Consider the following 21,741-nt stretch of genomic DNA (forward strand, 5'->3'; position numbering starts at 1 on the left):
CAGTCTGGGTTGCCCCTGGAAGTGTCACTGGAAGCACAAGGGATAGTAGTCAGTGAGTTGGACAAGCTTTGATACTTTCTTTGCAATATCCTGGATCCGGGCACCTGGCAGGCAGAAAACCTCTCTGGAATGATGGCTTAGGTCATTGAGCCAGTTATTTCAGACAACTCTTGATTAAAATTCCAAGATGTTTCCTGAATTGCAGTTTCCAGCTCTTGAACTCAGAAACATGGGGGAGCATGGTTTGAGATAACTGTAAGGTAGTAGGTGTTTGAGAAAAAATTATATGTTATGGACTGTAAAAATTAATATCTTGCAGACTGCAGAAAGTTGCTTGTGAAATTCAGGCTCCATCCATGAATTGTTGCTCCCTAAACAGATGTTTTAATGGTTGAAATGTCAAAAGAGTTTATCAGTCTTAAGGTCAATCATTGATAGCTGCCAAATTTACAGAGTATGAACTTAATTTTCTTCAGAAGGTTGCATTTCACAGAAAAAATACAGTTCCTCAAAATAAAATTTTAGAAAAGCAAGAAAATATGGTATTAGGCTGATTTCAGTGTAACTCTTGCTTGGTCCCTTCAAGCTGGGCATACTGAATGCATATATCTTCAAGTATTTTCTATTTAGCATTATTGTCCAAAGATGGAAGCAGTCGTGGTGAAGAAGTGCTGCGATAAGATCTTGTACAGGCCATGGATATCTACTGTATGGACATTGTAGGCCCAGCTGAGGCTGTACTATTTCTTGGGTTACAGGGCTTGCATTCCCATGTAACATGACTGAATCCTCTTTTCTGTCTTTAAGATGAAGGCCTCTTGTGGGTTGATCTTGCTTGGTTGCGAGATGCCAACCCAGCCAGGGTCACCCCACTGTTGTCCTTTATGGCGTCTCACCTTGGCTTGGGGAATGAGATCAGGACAGTAATTGAGAGTGGTAGTGGGCAAAACATAGAGTGGACATTGTCAGAATTAAATAATGTGGGGATTCTTTTGTTGTTGAAATGAGGTGAAGGGAGAAGAGGTGAAGTTAAATGTTGTTTGTGTAAAATTTCCACTTTTTCAGTGTTAACGTAATTTTTATTTTCGTGTGGAATTTTTTTTTTTTTTTTGTGGATGTAAGTGGAGTGGTGGACAAGGAACCATTATGGACAGACCACAACCCCTATACCCCTGCACCATTTGGGGTAGGGGTACATAGAGAAGTTGGGAACAAAGGAGTGAAGTTGAACTGGCCTACCAAAGGGGTGGGGAAAAGGTGTTTTATTTTTGTCTTTGTTTCTCACTATCCAACTCTGGTTTAATTGACAGTAAATTAATTTAATGTTCCCAGATTTGGGTGGGTTTTGTCTGCGATGGTACTTGGTAAGTGATCTTCCTTTCTTTATCTTGATCTGTGAGCTTTTAGTCTTATTTCTCCCCCTGTCCTGTTGAGGGAGAGAGAGCAGCTGATTGGGGGTTTTGTAGCCAGTCAAGGACAACCCATCACAAGGTTTTTACTTCTTGAGTCATATATTTGTTTCAGATATCTGTATTTTTTCTGAAGTTTGCTAGCAAGACAGAAGCCAGCTTACTACTAGAAGATTTTAACTCTTGTGGTGTTCATATAGTAAATGACTCCTATAGGCTATTTCTGTGAAGGTGAAATGTGTATTGAAGGTTTGTCAGGTGTGCAGTTGTATTCTGACATGGGTTTATACCTAAACTGAAGTTTAGTTTAAGTAAGTTCTTCAAACTGTAGTGCCAGTAAAAGGCTTGTCCAGATAATAGTTCATGTTCATAAAGTTTGCCTTCTTTCCTAAAAGCAGATCAGACCATTACAAAAAAAGAACTAAAAAAAGAAAAAAAAATAAGAAAAAAAGAGAAAGAAAAGTGAGAATGTAAACATTGATCTGAACTCACATGAGAAGATTGTCTTTGCAGCTGTCTAGTGGTATCTAAATTTCATAGGAACTTAAAGTAACTGTAAAGTTACGTCTGACCTTCTTTCTTGCATTGACAAGTGAAATATGTCCTCACTGTATAATTAGTGTACTGGTTCAACAGTAAATATATAAGGAGCTTTGTTATATTAATTGGCTGTAGTTCTGAACATTTCTTTTAGTTTCCTTTTATGAATTTGACTTTTGCCTCGATCTCTCTCATCTCTTCTTACTGCTTGCTTAGCTTGTCCACTTCATTCTCACTCCCTTATTTATTGTACTGTGCTGTTCTGTATAATTCTCTCCCTACCCTCCTGCCCTAGTGCCATTGTGAGCTATCACAATTTTTGTGACTTAAAGCTTTTATTCCTACCATTTATCTAATCAATTTAGTATCCTAAGAACAGGGCCTGCTAAATGCTCCTCTTCCTGCCAGCTGTGTCTTGGGTGTTACAGTTGTGACTTGAAATGTGCTCTCATTCAACAGTTTTCTATTTGACACTTTTCCCTGTGCAATGATCAAGCTGATCCATTTTTAGTGAAAGCAGCTTTAGTTTGTAATAGCAGAACCGTTTTTGTGAATTTGTGTTTTATATTCTTTTCACTCTTTTTTAATTTTTGTTAGATGTTGGATGTCTACAACATTCTTCCTTTCGATAATCCAGATGGTGGTGTGTGGAAACAAGGATTCGATATCACATACAATGAAAATGAGTGGGACAGTGAACCACTTCAGGTTTTTGTTGTGCCTCACTCACATAATGACCCAGGTAATATTTTAACTGTACTGATTTGGGTATCTGGAGGCTTTTGAATTAAAAATATGTTGCCATTTCTGTTAAGATTTCATGTTTTTTCTAAGTATGCTATGTAATACGTTAAATTAAATCTAGCAAGGCGGTTGATTATAATTAAAGTGCCATTGACTTCAAGTGACAACTGCTACGATAAAAGTTGTACATGTACTTATTTATTAACTGGAGTAGAACTTCAGTATTGATATTGGAAGCTACTAGGGATTTTCATTGTTCATCCTACTGGTAACCCAGCATGCTACATTAAATATGGTCTGTTCATATTTTAACTTTTTTGGACTGTCATTGATATTTAACCTGCAGCCTGTGCTAAAGAGATGTGCTTTTTGGAAGATGTGAGGGTTTTGGCTGAAATGCTTTCTTTACTGTTTTGTACATGCCCCTGCCCCCAACATACAGTGAGATAATATGAAGTTTGGATTTAAACTGAAACCTAGGTTTGCTTACATAATTTGCTTTTTCCTCCCAAGTGGTGGTTTACTGTGTAATAAATAAAACGGAGAAGTGTCACTTTATTTTGAAATGACTGTAAAATATGCCAAAAAGCAGTGAATCATGCTACTATAGTATACTCCTTTATAGTACACTGACCCGGAGAAGCTAGTGAAGCTGCTTGTTACTGTAGAAAGCCACAATTTGAGTGACTTTAAACTTTACTGCTGTGTATCTCACTAACAATTTAATTTGTTCTTTGAAGTACTGTGGCTCTGAGTGAAGTAAGATACGGTAGTTTGGACATAAGTGACTTATTCCATTTATGTAAAGTCTTCGAAGAAAACAGTCTCTGGAATATGAATTGAGTGTATTGACCCGTTGTGACAGCTAAAGCAACAAAATATGAACACAGTAATAATACTTGGAGGAAAAAAAATCAGACCACAAACTTTGATCTGCCTTTTTTTTAGAACCGTCTTTAAACCTGTCCATTTATTTACACTCTGGTTGTTCTTCTGAAAACTTTCTTAGAAATATGTACTCTGTACAGTCATTTCATTAATCTGAAACCATCCTAAAGAATGTACAGAACTTACAGATCTCTTGGTTCTTACTAGAAAGAGGTATGGAGTTTACCTCTCTCCCTTCTTTCTGCTGACATCCTCTCTATAACATTTTTCTATCACTTTGGGTTCTTGGTCAGTGCTTAAAAAACACAGCCAAACAACAAAAATCCCACCCCAAACTCCCTAAACAAATATAACCCCCAAACAAACAAATAAAATACCCAAGCACCCCCAACCACAAAAGAAGCAAAAAATAGCAGCCCCAAATGAAAAAAAACATACCCCCCAGAAAAGTCTTTCCCCCCTGAAAAAAAAAACACAAATGGCCAAACCCCGGTACCCTACCACCCTGTCCAACAAAAGTTCTGAGTCACCAGAATTATTAAACTCCTAAGACAAATGAAGCATAGATACTGCTTTACAACAATAGGTAACCTCTACAACCTTTTCCCATTTAACTTTATGTTATAAATCATGGAATTTCCTTTACTTTCCCAGTAGGAATATTGTACTTCCCCAGGAAGTGTGTTTGCAATGTGTCTGTCTGTTGCTTAATTTTACATTTGAATGATACCTGTTGGTTCACTTGATTTCTATTTTGTCCTTTCCAGGACTGTTCTGGATCTTTTCCAAACATAGGGTTGTGACCCATAATGAACTTAGCTTCAGAGGCAGATTTTTACTAGTACTCAGAATCTATCTTGAGGGAGTGTCAGTCATTAAATCTATAGTAAGGTGCTTGTTCTCCCACTTTGCTGAAAGAAACCTCTGTGGCTGCACCTTCAATAATAAAATTTGAAGAAATCTGAAGTTACAAGAGCCGTCTCTGATCTTCCTGTTGCAACTTTTTTCCTGCTTAGGTTATTTCCAAGACCTTGCCCAAAGTATTAATGGTGGTGTTATTTCACATTTGACAGATGCATTTCTTATTGGTGTCTAGTTTTGGTTCCTAAAGTCTTCCACCTTAATATCTGTTTCATGCCTTTACTGTAAAATTAGATATGTCCTTCCACCAGCAGCAATAACATAAGAAAGCTGCATCTCCTGATGCATACAGTCTGCATATCTTCAAGCTTGTTCAGACTCTTCAGTTGTTAACCAAGTAGAGTTCAACTGAGATACAATCCTGGTAAATGTAAACTGTTCCATCTCCAAAGGTGCTTGTGTGAGGCTGGTTATTGGTTGGTGTTACAAAAAGTGTTATCACAGAAGTCTCCTGACTTGATACTGCTTTGGTAATGAAGAAGACAGGCTAAGACTGTTGAAAGATACTTGAATTTCTTATTTTGTTTTTCTTAGGTTGGCTGAAGACTTTTGATGATTACTTCAGAGATCAGACACAGCATATCTTAAATAATATGGTTATAAAACTGCAAGAAGACAACCGAAGGAAATTTATGTGGTCTGAGATTTCTTACTTTTCAAAATGGTGGGAAGGAATAGATAGCCAAAAAAGGGATGCCGTTAAAAGGTTTGAATACTGAACTATTTATTATCTTCCATGTGGCATGTTCTGAGACACTGTTGAGGTTTCACTTGTTGTAATGCAGAATTGCTAGGACAATTCACTACTCAAATTCTGATTTTTTGGGTTCACTTTTTTCCAGTTACAAAATGAAATTCCGTTTAGAGAAGTGAAGCCAAATTCCTGAGTTGCTGGGAAAAAAATATTACTAGAGAGTTTCCATGTACAACTGTGAAGATGTCATTCAAATTGTAATGGAGTTGTGATTATAAACTTTATTTGAACTCATGTTTAAGTGTTGGTAATGGAGTAAAATAGTCTTTCATATTAAATATTTCCATTTGGCATTTTTTTCTTCAGTTACGACACAATTATGAGATTTTTGTTTTTAAATATGTGTATTTTTTATAAGCTTGCTGCTGCTTAAATTGTGAACCAGTACTTACTCTGCACCCTTGCTCTTAGTTCTTTCTAAAATCACAAGTGAAGATATATAGAAGAAAAAGGCTTGCTTAGACTTTGAGACAAGAAAGCATGCTGGTTGGTTGAACTTGAAGTAAGGATCTAGTTTGAGGTTTTCAAAAAGCTGGTAGATTTTTTTTTTTTTTTTTTTTTTGCTAGGGGGTGGTGGTACTTCTGTGATTGTGATGACCTTCTTTTCATGCTCCTCTTTAAGGTGCATAGGTTGTAGTATACATTCAAGCTGTGAGAGCCTAATGGCTGCAAAGGTTAGGTAATGCTGGAAATCTTAGGTATGACATAGAAAACTATTTGTTTTAAAATGTACGTACAATGCATGAGTGTTATAGCACAGCTGTTGTTTTTTGAGACTAAAATGAACTCTTGGAACACAACAAACAGTAAATGATAGTCACTAGGGAGCTGCATGCTTTCTTCAGAGGAATCAGGTAGTGGTTAAACTGCTGTTAAGACTCGAGTGAAGCTGCTCTAGAAATTATTTTTGCTGTATGTTGTTCATTACTCTCATAGGTATTATCTGTAATGTGACTGAACTTTGATAAGCTTACTGTATTTCTTTCTTGAATTCATTAAACATTTGTATGCTAATGCATAAGTGTTGGAATTACATATTTAATTGTAGGGAGCACCTGATGCTGGAAGCATTATGGAAGGATTATCCTGTCGTCTTTTTCAAGAAGGCATTCTAATGAGTGAGATACTACGAAGGATCTATAGATGAAATAAACTTCAAAGCTCTGCCGGCTCCCTAAAACAATAAAAATTGTAGATCAGATATGGGAGATACTAGTAGTGCTTGAAGCGTGCAGTGTCTAGTTACCTTGCTCAGCTGGCCTTCAGTACTGTGGCACATACAGTTGTTTTTGTAATCTGTGCAGGAAACAGCTTTCTTTATGGTTAAAAAAAATAAAATATCACAGCATATGCAGGAGAGCTCGTAGTTTGCATTGCATAGAGGCATTAAAAATTTCACTGTTCATCTCTTCAGTCTTTCCCTGTTTGATTAAACAAATGTAGTCCAGTGATGAAACTAGCAAAAGTGATGGAGATTTTGGCGCTGTGTCTCTGAAAATGCCTATTGGGTATTCAGAAATAGATTTTTAGGAGTATTTTTCATATGCTAGATTCTGAACACAGTTTATGTATTTTTTAGGTTACTAAAAGATGGACAGTTTGAAATAGTAACAGGAGGATGGGTCATGCCTGATGAAGCCTCTGCTCATTATTTTGCTTTAATTGACCAGCTGATAGAAGGACATCAATGGCTAGAAAAGAACCTTGGTATGTAACTTGATGTAGAATTTGACCGGGTTAATACAGCGAGTCAATTAGAAAATGAGGGTGTTTTTTTTTTATTTCTGAGGTGCTTATAAGGCTCTTTCTACTCTGCTTTCCTGAAACATTAAATCAGACTGCTTACTGGAAGCTATAGAATTGAGTCTAGTATTTGCAGTTACTGTTTGCAGATAGTTCCTCAATGAAGCATATTTAAACAATTTTATGTGGTAATACTTTGTCTTGGTCAATGAAAGATGTGCATAATATATTAGCATAATAAAATATAGCAGTTGCCAGTTGCCATTTCTGTCTTTTGAAACTCATGAAAAAGCCTTAAAATGACTTAATTTATGTTCCCTTCATGTGTTTAGATCTGTTCTGCAGAGCTGTGCATTCATTACGTTTGCTTATATAAGGCTTTCAAAAAATAAAAATGAAGTTTAGTAGTAGTAGTTCTAAAACTCAAACCCATTATAATGTTATAATTATTATATTTCAAAATAAAAAAGGCAGACTCATTCACTTTTGAAACTTTGAGGAATTAGTGACTGCAGTAACGTTGGCTGAACTGTTTTGATAGCTTTGGGAGGGTGTTATTTGTTTGGTTGTTTGTAGAGATAATGTTCTATAAGTAGAGATAATCCATTTACATAGAAAATATTTGTACAGTGATTTTAATAATGTTAACATCACTTCATCTAGTTATCTCAGATTATTTTGAAAAGCTGTTCATTAGGTTTTCCATAAATTGCAATTCCCATAATCGTCATAATTAAGAAACGGGGGAAGGGAAGGCCTAATAAAAGGGTAATGCGTCACTACTGGATTTTGAATGGTTTCTGGGTTTTGTTTGTTTGTTTTTGTTGTTTTTTGTAGGACAGTAAAAGTGTGTTTTGAGAACTATGTTGAAGAATCAGTTAAACATGAGTTGATTGTCTTTATTTGGTAGTATGAAGTTCAGTAAAAATATTGTATTAGTCAACATGATTCTAATGATTGTCAACCAAATAAATAAGAAAAGTTAGTTCTAAAGTCGACAAAGGTTAACGTTATTTAAATTACAGTGAAAATTCAACATCATCGATCCATCTCCATGCATTAATTTTTTTTCAGCTTTCTTGTAACGTGTAAACTACTGAAAGTAAAAAAGTTAGATGTTTCATTACCATTCCATTTAAAGATGTTTTAGACACAGTTGAAATTTTGTAACAATGCAGAGTGCTATCTCAGGTTTTTTATGTAGTTAAACAGAATGCCTTTCCTTGAAGACATTTGATTTCTTTTCTGGTTATTAATTATTTATCTGTTTACTTCTAGCTTGTTGATTACAAGCTTGTTGATTACAAGGGTGTGTTCTGCAGGAGGCAATACTTACCTGTATATTTTAATTTATCTTCTTGGAAATTTTATTTTTAGTGCTCTTGATACAGCTTTCTTTGACTGAAACCCAAAACTTTATTCCCTTTTTACTTTTTTCTTTTGTCAACAGGAGTAAAACCGAAGTCTGGTTGGGCAGTTGATCCTTTTGGGCATTCACCAACTATGGCCTACCTTCTGAAACGCACAGGATTTTCCAATATGCTTATACAGAGAGTTCATTACTCAATTAAAAAATATTTTGCAACACAGAAGACACTAGAATTTTTTTGGAGACAGAACTGGGGTATGTTTTTGTCCTTTATGTCAATTTATTTTGCTATTTCACACAGGTAAAATATAGTGAGAACTTGAATAAATATATGGAAATCTTTTAAATCTTTACAGAACACCTCATTTAGAGAAGTTAGTCTAGACTTGAAAAATTTCAATTTGCAGTTTTGGAAAAAAATTTCCTGTAGGTTAACTTTTGGGGTTTGGTTGGTTTTTTTTTTAATATCAGGGAATGTGACTGTGTTAGGAATGAGGTTAAATATAAAAACTGTATTATTGCCATTATTCCTCTGATCTTCCTATCTCGTCACTTTCATTTGTGCTTTTCTCTTTAGCTTCCTTCTCCCTTATTTTTTTGCAAGTATATAGGAAAAAGTGAATGAGGTGGGATATTCTTGTGCCTTTTCTCACTTCTTTGTTTTAATCCTCTTATTATGTGGAAGTAAAGTGGAGGAGAAGGGACATTTCTGTTGGAGAGAGGAAGAAAAAAACCTAAAAGTGAATATTTGAAGATCAAGGGATCTGTGTTACGTTCTTACTAAGAAAAAAAAATCATTCAAGAAACCAGTTTTCCTCAGCTGGTGTGATGAGTAACTTCCATTATTGACAGTAGGTTTTTGTGGACTTGAAATTTGTAGGTTATCTTTAGTCAGAAAAAATAGATAAAAAAACATGCCACCATTTTAATTTGCAATGAAATTTTAATCTAAAACCTTATTCTTAGAATAAATATAGTTTACTTTTTACTTTTATTTATGCAGTATGAAGTTTTTTTTTAGGTAATGCGATTATACTTTAGTAAACTGATGTGTCTGTAATGAGTATACTTTTCAATATGAACAATTTGATTTGCTTTGTACTGTGCTAACCTTCCAGAAAGGTGTATGATGAATGTGTGTAGTTGAGGTTTTAGTGTTTCTGTTTTTTAAAAGTAAGATAATATGTCACTGTTTTATTAATATAGGGTTGAACAAATGTATTTAGTACTTCCTCTTGAAAGGTGATGGTGATTTCGAAACTTTTAGTTCCTCTGTGTTCTTAAACAGAAGTTGTTGAAAGAAGGATATTCAGAGAAAGCAATCTGCTGTACGAGTAAAATTGAGGAGAGCATAGCACTGTGAAAGAATTTCCCAGATACTGACACTTCAGAGATTTTTCTTTGAACATTGGTGTATGCCACACAGTGGTTATTATGCACTGTTTAGTTGCATAAGCAAATCACATGTGATATGGTCCTGTGTTTATCCTTCACAAGAAGGCTTTTCAAAATGGATCAAAAATTACTGCATATGCATCTGGCATAATATGTAAACATAGTACCTGAGATAGAGAACTCCTGTAGTTGAAAAGTAAATGCATGTATTTATGGAATATTACCTTTGTAGTAATAAGTGGTAGTGAAATAGGAGTTTTAAAACAAGCCTTGTGTTGGAACTGTAAATACTTATGCTGTTAAGATTTTGGGGAGTATTTTCATATGTTGACATAGGAGTTGGGTTCCATGGCATATCCTACAACATTCATCAAATTTTTCAGCATAAAATTAAGTTACTAATGCTGAAAATAGATAATCAGCTTTTTGTGGTTTTACCAGATGAGTGAACTTCAGGTTCTCTTAAGCTCTTTGGGGACTTAAGGTTCTCTTTAAAGTTAAATTTTGAAAGGCCTTGTGAGACTTGACAAAGTGTGTGTACAGCTCTGCTTCTGGTGGGTTAAACTTTATGGAATGGTCTGACGGGATGGAAAAGTTAGGGTTGCAAAGATGGTCTCAGAAGTGTATAGATCTCTATGCAATTCTGTGTGCAAGCACACACAATCTTATCTACAAGAACATAGAATAGTGCTTTGAAAGTTATGTGTGCAAGAAATTAAGATATTGATAAACCAAACTAATTTAAATGTGCTAATGAGATAATGACAGCAGGTTGATTTGTTTTTGATTTAGGCTTTGTTTTTTGTTTGTTTTTTTTTTTAATTGGTTTTGATGCACCCCAAGTTTTGTTCAGCTCTAAAATTATGGAAATAAAGAGATTTATCTATGTAGTTAAAAAAAACAAAACAAGCCAAACCATGTAACATTATGTTCCTATCTTCCACAAACAGCTAGTGCTTGATTAGAACATTACAGTCTTGGTTGTATCTCTGTTTTTAGCTTCTCTGTATGTAAGGTGCATACAAAGGTAGACTCCATCTATGGATATTCAAAGCAAGGAATTGTCTTTGCTTTTTCAATACAATTCTTGAATTAAGAACTGATAACAACTGATTAAGATGGAACTGATTAAGTTCTGGCAAATCTGAGAGGGTTTATTGTAACGGTGTGTTCTATGTATTTCATTCCAGATTTAGGATCAAGTACAGATATCCTTTGTCATATGATGCCTTTCTATAGCTATGATATTCCTCATACTTGTGGTCCAGATCCGAAACTCTGCTGCCAGTTTGATTTCAAACGTCTTCCTGGAGGAAGAGTAAGCTGCCCATGGCGAGTTCCGCCAGAAGCCATTCATGCTGGAAATGTTCAACACAGGTATAATTTTTACGTGTTCTGTGAAAGAATGCCTTAAAAAAAAAAAAATCATACTGGTCAAAGATCGTATCTAGCATAGCTTGGTGAACGTATACAGTTTTTGAAATAAACTTCTTGTTGGAAAATAATACTTCATCTAGTGTTTACTCATAAATTCAGAACATGACTGACAGTGAAATTTGAAGGTAGGTTGTAAGTTCAGGTTTACATTTTTATAGAACTACTTTTCCAGTTTGGGAGGAGGGAAAAAGGAAAAAAATAATAATAAAGATAGAACTGGTAAAGTCTTCTTTCCAGAAACAGGTTTTATTCTATAGTCCTGTTACTATCTTAACACCTTCAAACCATCCCCAAGTTCAAGAATTACAAATTTAGGTAGGTGTTAACAATTGTTACAACTTGCTGTGTATAACAAATGTATTAAGGGTAGCAGGGTGACTTTTTGCTTCTAGTCTTGATGATTAAGTTTTGAAGTGGTGATATAACAATGATTCATGGGTTGCTACATGTTAAGTGCGTGTTCTTTTTTCTGAAGATGAATTTTGCCAAGCATCTGGAAAACTTCACTTTGTCAGTAAAATCCAATTACAAATTTTATTAAAGGTAAAACCTAAATAAAATAGAATCCATCACAATTGTCATATTTTAAGGTAGACATTTGGAATGATTATAGGAAAAGTAATTTTCTTTGAAAGTATAAGAATGAAGGTGACAGGAGAGCAGTAGAGCTGATAGAAGAATTATTATGACACACCCAGTGCTCGTCAAAAGGGAAGGAAAGCTCTTGTGTTCAAATCAAAATTGTAAAAAGGAAGATCTTATATATGTATCCCAATTAGGTGAGAAAAAATATTTGTAGAACAGTAACAGCTTGTTTAACAAATATCTGGAACATAAAGCCTGTAAAGAGCCTGCTCAGAATGCTTTTTAATGTTTTGGTTTTTAGTTAGTTCGTAATTTATCCCTTCCAAGGGAAGGAATAAATCCCCTTGCCCTCTCAAGATGCTTGCACTTCCAAGATGCAACCTTTGTGTAACGATCTAAATTAGACCTTGTAAAAAAAAAAAAAAAACAAAGGAGAAGGGTTCTTTCATCATGTCATGCAGCATTCAAAGAATAAGAGAAATGAGGTAATTATATAGTGAACGTATGATCAAGTTGAAGAGATCATCTTCTCAATCTAGGCTCTGAAACTTAATTCTTTTGCATGAACTTTAGGTAGATAAAAATAATTTCGGTGTCTAACAGCAGTGTGTTGGATGATACATAGGGAAGAAGTACAACTTATGCATAGTTTTCGAGATGGGAGCCTGGATTATGTACATTTGCAACACTGGAAGGAGCACAGGAGCTGTACTTTGAGAGTGTAGTTTAAAATAGGTCCACTAAAACAGGAATTAGTGTTTTGCTGGAAAATGCTAAAAACGCTGCTTATCTTTTACAAAAAGTTGGGATATTATAAGTAATTGAAAATTCTGATCTGACCTTTGTAACGTCACAAGTTTTACACTTGTTATGATGAGATGTATGAGATTCAGAAGACCTCTCTTTACATTGTAAGCTTTCCAAGGTTAAAAGTTGGTAGCACACTTAACTAATCTCTCTTGTCTTTGAGTGGTTGGGTTTTTAAGACTGGAAAAATACAGATCTACACTAAATGGATCTGAAAAAAACATTAAATACACACAAGCAATTTAGAGGCAAGGTTAGATCACTAACCTTTCTTCAATGCAAAAGCTGCAACAAAATAATTGAAAGAGATCCTGAATACTCAGCTGGGACGGTTGCTTTTGATTTCAATACTGTTACGGCCCTATATATAAATATCTTGAAACGAGATTGAATTAAAAATTTAAGACTAGTAGCTGTTGGATTTGTCATTGCCTTACCACTTTGGTTGCGAATGGCAGGAAGGAATGGAACAGCAGCCTAATTGAAAGCCTGTACTTGTTTAATTACATTTTGTAACTGCTTAGGCTCTAAATAACGCTGTTGCACTTGCCTTGGTTTGTAGCTTCATCCTTATCACAGTATCACAGTATCACAGTATGTTAGAGATTGAAAGGGACCTCAAAAGATCATCTAGTCCAATCCCCCTGCCGGAGGAGGAACACCTAGATAAGGTTACACAGGAACGTGTCCAGGTGGGCTTTGAATGTCTCCAAAGAAGGAGATTCCACAACCTCCCTGGGCAGCCTGTTCCAGTGTTCCGTCACCCTCACTGAGAAGAAGTTTCTTCTCAGGTTTAAGTGGAACCTCTTGTGTTCCAATTTATACCCATTTCCCCTTGTCCTTTCATTGTTTGCCACTGAGAAGAGCCTGGCTCCATCCTCGTGACACTCCCCCTTTATATATTTATATACACTAATAAGGTCACCCCTCAATCTCCTCTTCTCCAAACTATAGAGACCCAGCTCCCTCAGCCTCTCCTCATAAGGGAGATGCTCCACTCCCTTAATGATCTTAGTTGCCCTGCGCTGGACTCTCTCCAGCAGGTCCCTGTCCTTCTTAAACTGAGGGGCCCAGAACTGGACACAATATTCCAGATGAGGTCTCACCAGGGCTGAGTAGAGGGGAAGGAGAACCTCTCTCGACCTACTAATCACCCCCCTTCTGATACACCCCAGGATGCCATTGGCCTTCTTGGCCACAAGGGCACAGTCTCGGCTCATGGTCATCCTGTCGTCCACTAGGCCCCCAGGTCCCTCTCCCCTATGCTGCTCTCTAACAGGTCGTTCCCCAATCTATACTGGAACCTGGGGTTGTTCCTGCCCAGATGCAGGACTCTACACTTTCCCTTGTTATATTTCATCAAGTTATTCCCCGCCGAACCCTCCAGCCTGTCCAGGTCTCTCTGGATGGCAGCACAGCCTTCTGGCGTGTCGGCCACCCCTCCCAGCTTAGTGTCATCCGCAAACTTGCTGATAGTACACTCAATTCCCTCATCTAAATCGTTGATGAATATATTAAATAATACTGGTCGCAGTACCGACCCTTGAGGCACTCCACTAGATAGAGGCCTCCAACTAGACTCCGCCCCATAGACTACAACTCTCTGGCTTCTCTCCTTCAGCCAGTTCACAGTCCACCTCACTACCCGATCATCCAGACCACACTTCCTCAATTTAGCTGCAAGGATGCTGTGGGAGACCGTGTCAAACGCTTTGCTGAAGTCAAGGTAGACCACATCCACCGCTCTGCCATCATCCATCCACCGTGTTATTTCCTCATAAAAGGCTACGAGATTGGTCAAGCATGACTTCCCCTTGGTGAAGCCATGTTGACTGCCCCTCATAAGCCTCTTATCCTTGATATGCCTTAAGATGGCACCAAGGATAAGGTGTTCCATCACTTTCCCAGGAATGGAGGTGAGGCTAACCGGTCTATAGTTACCCGGGTCCTCCTTCTTGCCCTTTTTGAAGACAGGAGTGACATTTGCTTTCCTCCAGTCCTCAGGCACCTCTCCCGTTTCCCAAGACTTGGTAAAGATGATGGAGAGCGGTGCATCCCATCTGGACCCATGGATTTATGGATGTCCAATTATTCATATATGTGAATGCTGAAGTTCTGGCTTTTTGCACTAGCAACAAAAAACTGTGTTTTTTTCCTTGCGTGGGAATGAGTTGTTTTGTTAGAGGAAGCACAGCTTCTTTTGGTATGCGTTTCTCTTTCCCGTTCATGGAAAGAGGAAACAGTCTGTACTACAAGAGATGCGCTCAGAGAGGAGCAAAAAAGACTTCCCTGTTCACCCTTTACTGGTCAGGAGCTGAATTGCACCCTTCAGCTTTTTTCTCTTTATTGTTGTCACATTGCACAACATGCAACTGATTGCTGCATTCAGATTGCTGATGTGGTATTAATAGTTAATTTTTGTGATTACAAATGTCAAGAATACATGATCACCCTCCTAGGAAGGTCCGCATATCCACCTACTCCTTAAAATCATCTGAACAGGAAATTGCTAATCCACCAAATGGTTTTGTTTTCTAGTTTTGATAATCAAGCAGTCCCTAATGCTTCATGTGCTGTATAGGCTAAAAGTAGTGGGGCTGTACCTCCCATGACCAGCGTCATTTTGCTGTTGCAAAATTTCTTGTGATTCCCACAGTTTGGGATGCTACTGCTCCTCCTCCTTTTATATAGGAAGGGGCAAAACCAGCCACATTAATTTTAATATGTTTTAGCCAAATACCTGGACTTTTTGTGTTAGAAAAGCCACACCTGTGGTATGAAGGGGTTTTCTTCATTTGCAAAAGGTTTTAAGAATTCAGTGATAATCTGAAAGCTTCCCAAAGAAAGGTGAAGAATTTTCTTGATGCTGTTACTGACAGTGTCGATATACTTCAGTGCTGCTAACCAAGAGTGCAGTTAGGGTTGCTCTGAATATTCAGAACTACATAATGCACCTTCTTTACAATTTCAGGAACTTCTGATTGCATAAACCCCCAGATTTGGTGTTTTGGGTATTGTTTGTTTGTTTGTTTTCTGTCTGGGGCTTTCTGCTAGCTCTTTCTCATTCCTGTGAGAAACAGTGATTTAGGAAGCTATTTGAGAGAAACTTAAGGGAATATGCCTGACTTGAGACATCTAATTTTTCTTGAGTGTTTTTGCAATTCAGAACTAGTTTGCAATGCAGGAAAATCCTGCTGCCCTCTATAAAACATATAATAATCCTATAGTTATGTGTACTTTAAAGAAGGGGGGAACCACACTGCTGAGTTTTGCAGTAAGCTTGCAAAGAAACTAGAGGACTTTGAAGAGAGATGTCAAATATCCTGTTAACTGTAACCTTTCCTGAAGTCCTGTATTTTTCAGGGAGCTCTAAAATAAAGTAAGTTTCCAACCATTTAACTTCCTCCAGATAGGTTTTCTTTCTTCAAGACTAGAGTTCCTCTAAGATTAATTTATGGCCAGTTTTTCTGCCAAGGACGTGAAGATATGAAGCAAAGTATCCAAGGGAATTATCAGGGGGGGTGAGAAGAGCTTTCTTATTGTAAGTAAGGGATGGAGAGCATTAGGATTGTTATCGAAATGCAAAGCAGGTAAACATAATTTGAAGTGAAGGTTAGTTTTGGCTCAGGAACAAATTGATGCAGACTGCCCTACTGTTTTGAGATAGAGCTTGATAAGCTTATGGAAGGATTTAATTAACACAGTGTTTGCAACAATATTAGGTTGAATATGGTGTCCCAGTGTGGGGAATTGCATCCATCTTTTTGTAACGAGATAGCAGAGTTTTGTATGTCTTGATTAGGGTCACCCTAATGCAAAACTTGATATCTAAGAATTGTTTCGTCAAATTTTGATCTTTATTCTAAACGGCTTTGCTTGTTTTTTGTGTTTTTTTTTTTTTTTTTTTTTTTTCTTCTCTTCTCAAGGGCTTGGATTATTTTAGATCAATACAGAAAGAAGTCAAAGCTTTTCCGCACTAAAGTTCTGCTGGTTCCACTTGGGGACGACTTCCGCTACTCTGAGAGCTCAGAATGGGATCAGCAGTACCAGAATTATCAGAAGCTATTTGATTATATGAATTCTCATCCTGAGTGGCATGTTAAGGTACATACAACACTTTTTCTAGTTTGTGGCGAAAACAGTATTTCTCAGTATTTTGAGATTCTTTATGGAAAAATGTTGTGGTGGTGTGTTTTTTTTTAAGGTTTATTAGTTTTAAGGGATTAGGCTTCATGTATTATTTATAGGAGATTGGTTTGTCTTGGCAGATCACATTTTTTTTACCTTTACTGATTCCTCTCTCTCCAAAACAGCAATTTTCCTATTACTAGTATCTGCTTGAAAACTATATATAGTATCCAAACTAGATTATTTTAAAAAACAGCTATTAGGTTTGATCATTTTCGTGTGCTTCAGGCATTGTTATTTAAGGCTCGTAGGCTTTTTTATTTAAAACTATTGTATTTTCTCATTAGAAGTTCAAGCAAATTTTGTTGCTTTGCTTGGGTCTTGGTTTTATGTCTCAAACAAAAAATCCTAAGAGGCAATATTGCTGGTATATGTTGTTGAATGCAATAAAATCTAAGAGCTTGACCTAGCTATAGAAGGAGTGAAAATACTAACACGATTATCAGATTAAGTATCAGTTTACATCATTAATGATGTTTTAGTGTTAATAGGCACATTCATAAATTCTGATGTGTAAGATGAGTGCTTTAGAGACTTCTTGCACTGTAGATGGTCACTGTACTCAAACACCTTTTCATAATCTTTCAGCATGGGAATAAGAAATATGTAACCACAACCTTGTGTTTTCTTGAGTATCATGTGAGAGAGCACTAGTGCAGCTTTCACACTGAGGCTTTCTAAATACATCTGGTCTCTTTCAGATATTGTGTGCATCTTTTTGTCTCTCACCTTATCTAAGACCTTTCCTCATTCCTCTTATTGAAGATTTGAGTAGTGTCTGTAGTGTTTGTTCTTCCTGCTGACTTCTGGGCTTCTGTTCCGTGTTTTTTCAGTGATGTCCAGTGATAGGACAAGGGGCAGTGGGTGTAAACTGGAGCATAGGAGGTTCCATGTGAACATTAGGAAGAACTTCTTTACTGTGAGAGTGACAGAGCACTGGAACAGGTTGCCCAGGGGGGTTGTGGAGTCTCCTACGTTGGAGATATTCAAGGCCCGCCTGGACAAGTTCCTGTGTGATGTACTCTAGGTTACCCTGCTCTTGCAGGGGGCTTGGACTAGATAATCTTTTGAGGTCCCTTCCAACAGTTGGGATTCTGTGATTCTGTAAGAGAGATGATCTTTTGGAGTTGCAGCTTGTCTGAGAGCTGGATTTTCCATCTGTTTCCTACGGGGTGTGGTTGACATGTTTATGAATGCCTGCTGTGTCTTAGTGGAGTGAGATAGACCTGGAGAGTATTCCTTTAAATTTAAAATCCATCTTTTAAATCTAAAGCTTGTGCTAACACAAAAAAATGGATATAGTGTGCAGGTAGTTACTCTATATACTAATGCAGCATACTTGGAGTAGTTTCCATTTCTGCTAACCTGGGCTAGATGATTCCTTTTCTGGGACAAAAACTGAAGGCTCTAGCTCTGAGGTCATTCAGGACCACTCCTGTCCTGAGACATCTGAAGGATCCTTATCTGAAAGATTCTGCTCAGCCCATCGTCAGATATTCTAGGAATTCAACTCATTATCCCTGGCTTGCCCACCTGGATTAACACCTTGGGAATCACACCAGCCCTTGAGGGCCTCTTAGAAGTATTCAACCCTTTTCTGGTTCTTGATACCCAGACAGAAATATATGCAGTCCTCTGATTCAGGCCTTTCATACCTAGGGTACTTTGCTTAGAGGGATCACTGTTGACACTGGAGCATGTCTCCTTATCTGTGGAAAATGCAAGGTTAGGTGGAGAATTTTCACATTCTGCTGCACTTTCCCCAGTGATTTGTAACTCCACAGGCAGGTAACCTAGATTATATAAAAGAAGAGTTCACATTTCTTCCTAAGCACTGAGATGCATAGGATATTACTACTTACACAAGGGACTGCCTTCTTTGCCTTTCTGATCCCATGAGAAATTACCCTTTTAGACAAATTTCACTTGTTTATCTAGTGTTTACTTGTTAGCATTGAGATTTACATGCCAGAAACTATTCTGTGTTCTTAAAAGTATGTGGTAGATTACTGTAAAAGATACCTGTTTTGCTTTCAGGGAGTTTAATCTCCCATTTGGAGATCTTCTTTACATCTGTTATGCATAAATTGAGACTTTCTGTATGCCAGTAGAAGAGTCTTACCAGATTATTTCACAGTTTTCATTCACCTGACATTAGCATGAGTTTTCTTCAACTTTACTGGTTCCTCTGATGAGGTTGCTCCTCTGATGTAACCCAGGATACAGAAGGGAGGCTGCCTGTGTCTGATTTTTCTTGGTCCTTTGGTACTTTTTTTTCCTTCTGGATTCTGTTTTGTAGGTGTCTATAATAGTGAGGGAAAAATCCAATTGTCCAAAGACCTAAAAGTGCCTGATAAGGCAAGTATTACAAAGGTTGAGATTTCTGTGGCAGTATTTCTCTTTCTCTGCTTTACTGCCACAGGGGCAACTTGTACTGTTTCCACCTAAGGTGTTCTGAATGATTTTGAAGAGTGAATACCATTTGGTTTGCTTTCTCAAATATTGAAATATTGTACCTTTGTTGCAGAGTAAAAGTCCTTATGTTCCAAGTAATTTAAACAAATTTTAATAAAAGCTTATTTTCTGGTGTTGTAAATTAAGGCATGCTACTTTAAATTTACTTGTTTATATATCTATATATATATATATGATTCAATTTTAACTTTGAAGAAGTATCTTTATAGTTTATTACGAGGATATTTGTGGTAAAGTGATCTTCTGTGCTGTTCCCACGTTCACTAATTATTTTTCCACTCTTTCAAAATCTGGTTTGCTGTGTCTGCCTTCTTTAACAGCATCGTGCTGCTGGCAACACTGGCATCAGTCCCTCTCCCTTTTTATTTTCCTCCTTTTTTTCTACTCTTCAAGCCTTAGGTTATCACCTTTTTACCTACCCTGTTAAGGGCTTCTACTACCTTATTTAGCTGAGCATTTTTAAAATTGACTAGAAGACAATGACTGTTTTGTACTCCCCCATGTTACATCTGTAAACATAATTTCTTTGTACAAAATTCCCCCCCAGCCCCCCGAATTTCTGAAAGCAAATGCTAATTTTTTGATCAGTAGTAATCTTGGATTAAGCATATTTTGGAGATCTGGAGCACTGCAGAGTTAATTTTGGAAAAGCAGGAATAATTCAGCTATGCACTTAACTGCATTAAAGTAAGTTTTGTACTTAGTCCAGACATCTATTTACATAATATTGAGATATTACTTACATTATGTGTTAGAGACTTACACATAAGACATGAAAGAATGCTTTTCGTATTTGTTGAGGTTCATTTGTATTTTAAATGCCACTGTATATATATATATATATAAAAAAAGTATTTCATATTTCATGGGTCATAAAATAGTTTGAGTTGGAAGGGACCATGCAAGTTCCTCTAGTTCCGACCCTCCTTGCCGTGAGCAGACATCTTCAACTTGATCAGGCTGCTCAAGAGCGTGGTGCAGCGTGACCTTGAATGTTTCCAGGTATGGGGCATCTGGCATATCTCTGATCAACCTATTGCAGTGTTTCACCACCTTTGTTGTAAAACAAATTATCTTCCTTATATCAATCTACCCTCTTTTTGTTTAAAACCATTGTCCCTTGTCCTGTTGCTACAGGCCCTACTAAAAATCCTGTCCTTACCTTTCTTATAAGCCCCTTTTAATATTGAAAGGCTGCAATAATGTCACTCCAGAGCATGTTCTTCTTCAGGCTGAACAATCCTAAGTGTCTCAGCCTTTCCTTCTCACAGGAGAGGTGTTCAATCCCTCTGATCATTTTTGCGGCCTTCCTGTGGATCCTGTCCGTGTCTGTCTTGTTGAAGTTGAAATGCTTTTGGAAGAGCTGTTCAGCTTATGTGAAAAATATTTAGGGAAGCTTTAAAGGCCTTTAGGATAGAGTTTCTGCTATAATTCTGCTTGAAGACTGGCACGTTTCTGAAATGTGTATGAAAACAAGCTTATTCATTCTCTTCATATGTCGAAATCAAGAAAATGGAACTATGTTATAGTTGTCTTAATTTTTATTCAGGCCCAGTTTGGAACTTTATCAGATTACTTTGAAGCTCTGCGCAAAGAAAGCAATTTGGGTGAAAAGAGCAGCAATTCATTTTTCCCTGTTTTAAGTGGAGACTTCTTCACCTATGCAGACAGAGATCATCATTATTGGAGTGGATACTTCACATCACGACCTTTCTATAAGCGGCTGGATAGAGTCCTGGAATCCTACTTACGGTAAATATTGCCATAGGTAAATTCATAGCGTATGTCTTGGCACATGGGAGAGATGAATGTATAAGTACTCTAAATCTGCTGGACAGATGGAAAAGTGATTTATAAATTCACAGTTTGCTTTTAATAAGAATAACCCCAGTGGCCCCCAGCTGCAGTTCTTGACACAAGAATTAATTTGTGTATCTGGTTTCGTTGGGTTTTTTTGTTTGTTTTTGTGTGGTTTTTTTTTTTTTTTAGTAAATTTACAGAAATACAACAATATTTTTCTGCCCAAACAGATAAATTGTTCTAAAATACTATTCAAGGGATCAGAAAGTCCTCTTTCGATGAAAAATAGCAGGTAGTATGCTTTTATTTCTGCATCAGATTTGGGTAGTTGTCAGATCAATCTGTCATTATGGCTACACTGTGAAATCTTAAAGGGAGAAATATGAAGGTGGAAATTTTACAAGGGTCGTTGGGGCAATTGAGAAGTAGTCAGGAATATTGTGTGGCAAATGATCTCAGATTGTAAGGAACTTCCCTGCTGAGTAGTCTTTGCATCTTTGAATAAATAAATTACTGCTAAATTTTGGTAATGAAGTGATTCTTGTAGCAGCTGTAGATGAGGCACATTGTAAAACCACTTTACTGTATTTTAAGGCTCCAGAAAGAAATCTGGGACAGATGCCATATGATGTAAAGCCTGGATATTTCATCCATTGACACAACTTTGAAACTCTGTTTCCAAAACA

The 21,741-nt window shown here is 37.0% G+C and overlaps 1 protein-coding gene across 3 annotated transcripts in view; it reads left to right on the forward strand.

Moving 5' to 3' along the window:
* Positions 1-21,741, forward strand: part of MAN2A1 (mannosidase alpha class 2A member 1) — a 112,417-nt gene that overhangs the window by 19,481 nt on the left and 71,195 nt on the right. For all 3 annotated transcript variants that reach the window (XM_061378075.1, XM_061378074.1, XM_061378076.1), the window contains 7 exons: positions 2,547-2,691; positions 5,037-5,208; positions 6,836-6,963; positions 8,450-8,623; positions 10,954-11,140; positions 16,519-16,696; positions 20,805-21,007. In XM_061378075.1, the coding sequence (XP_061234059.1) occupies positions 2,547-2,691; positions 5,037-5,208; positions 6,836-6,963; positions 8,450-8,623; positions 10,954-11,140; positions 16,519-16,696; positions 20,805-21,007 (1,187 nt within the window). The remainder of the gene's footprint in view (positions 1-2,546; positions 2,692-5,036; positions 5,209-6,835; positions 6,964-8,449; positions 8,624-10,953; positions 11,141-16,518; positions 16,697-20,804; positions 21,008-21,741) is intronic.

Source organism: Neopsephotus bourkii, unplaced genomic scaffold, assembly GCF_033783945.1.
Source record: "Neopsephotus bourkii isolate Nb327-2 ecotype Australia unplaced genomic scaffold, CSIRO-AGI_Nbou_v1 NB_1764, whole genome shotgun sequence".
In the NCBI taxonomy this organism is placed as follows: Eukaryota; Metazoa; Chordata; class Aves; order Psittaciformes; family Psittacidae; genus Neopsephotus; species Neopsephotus bourkii.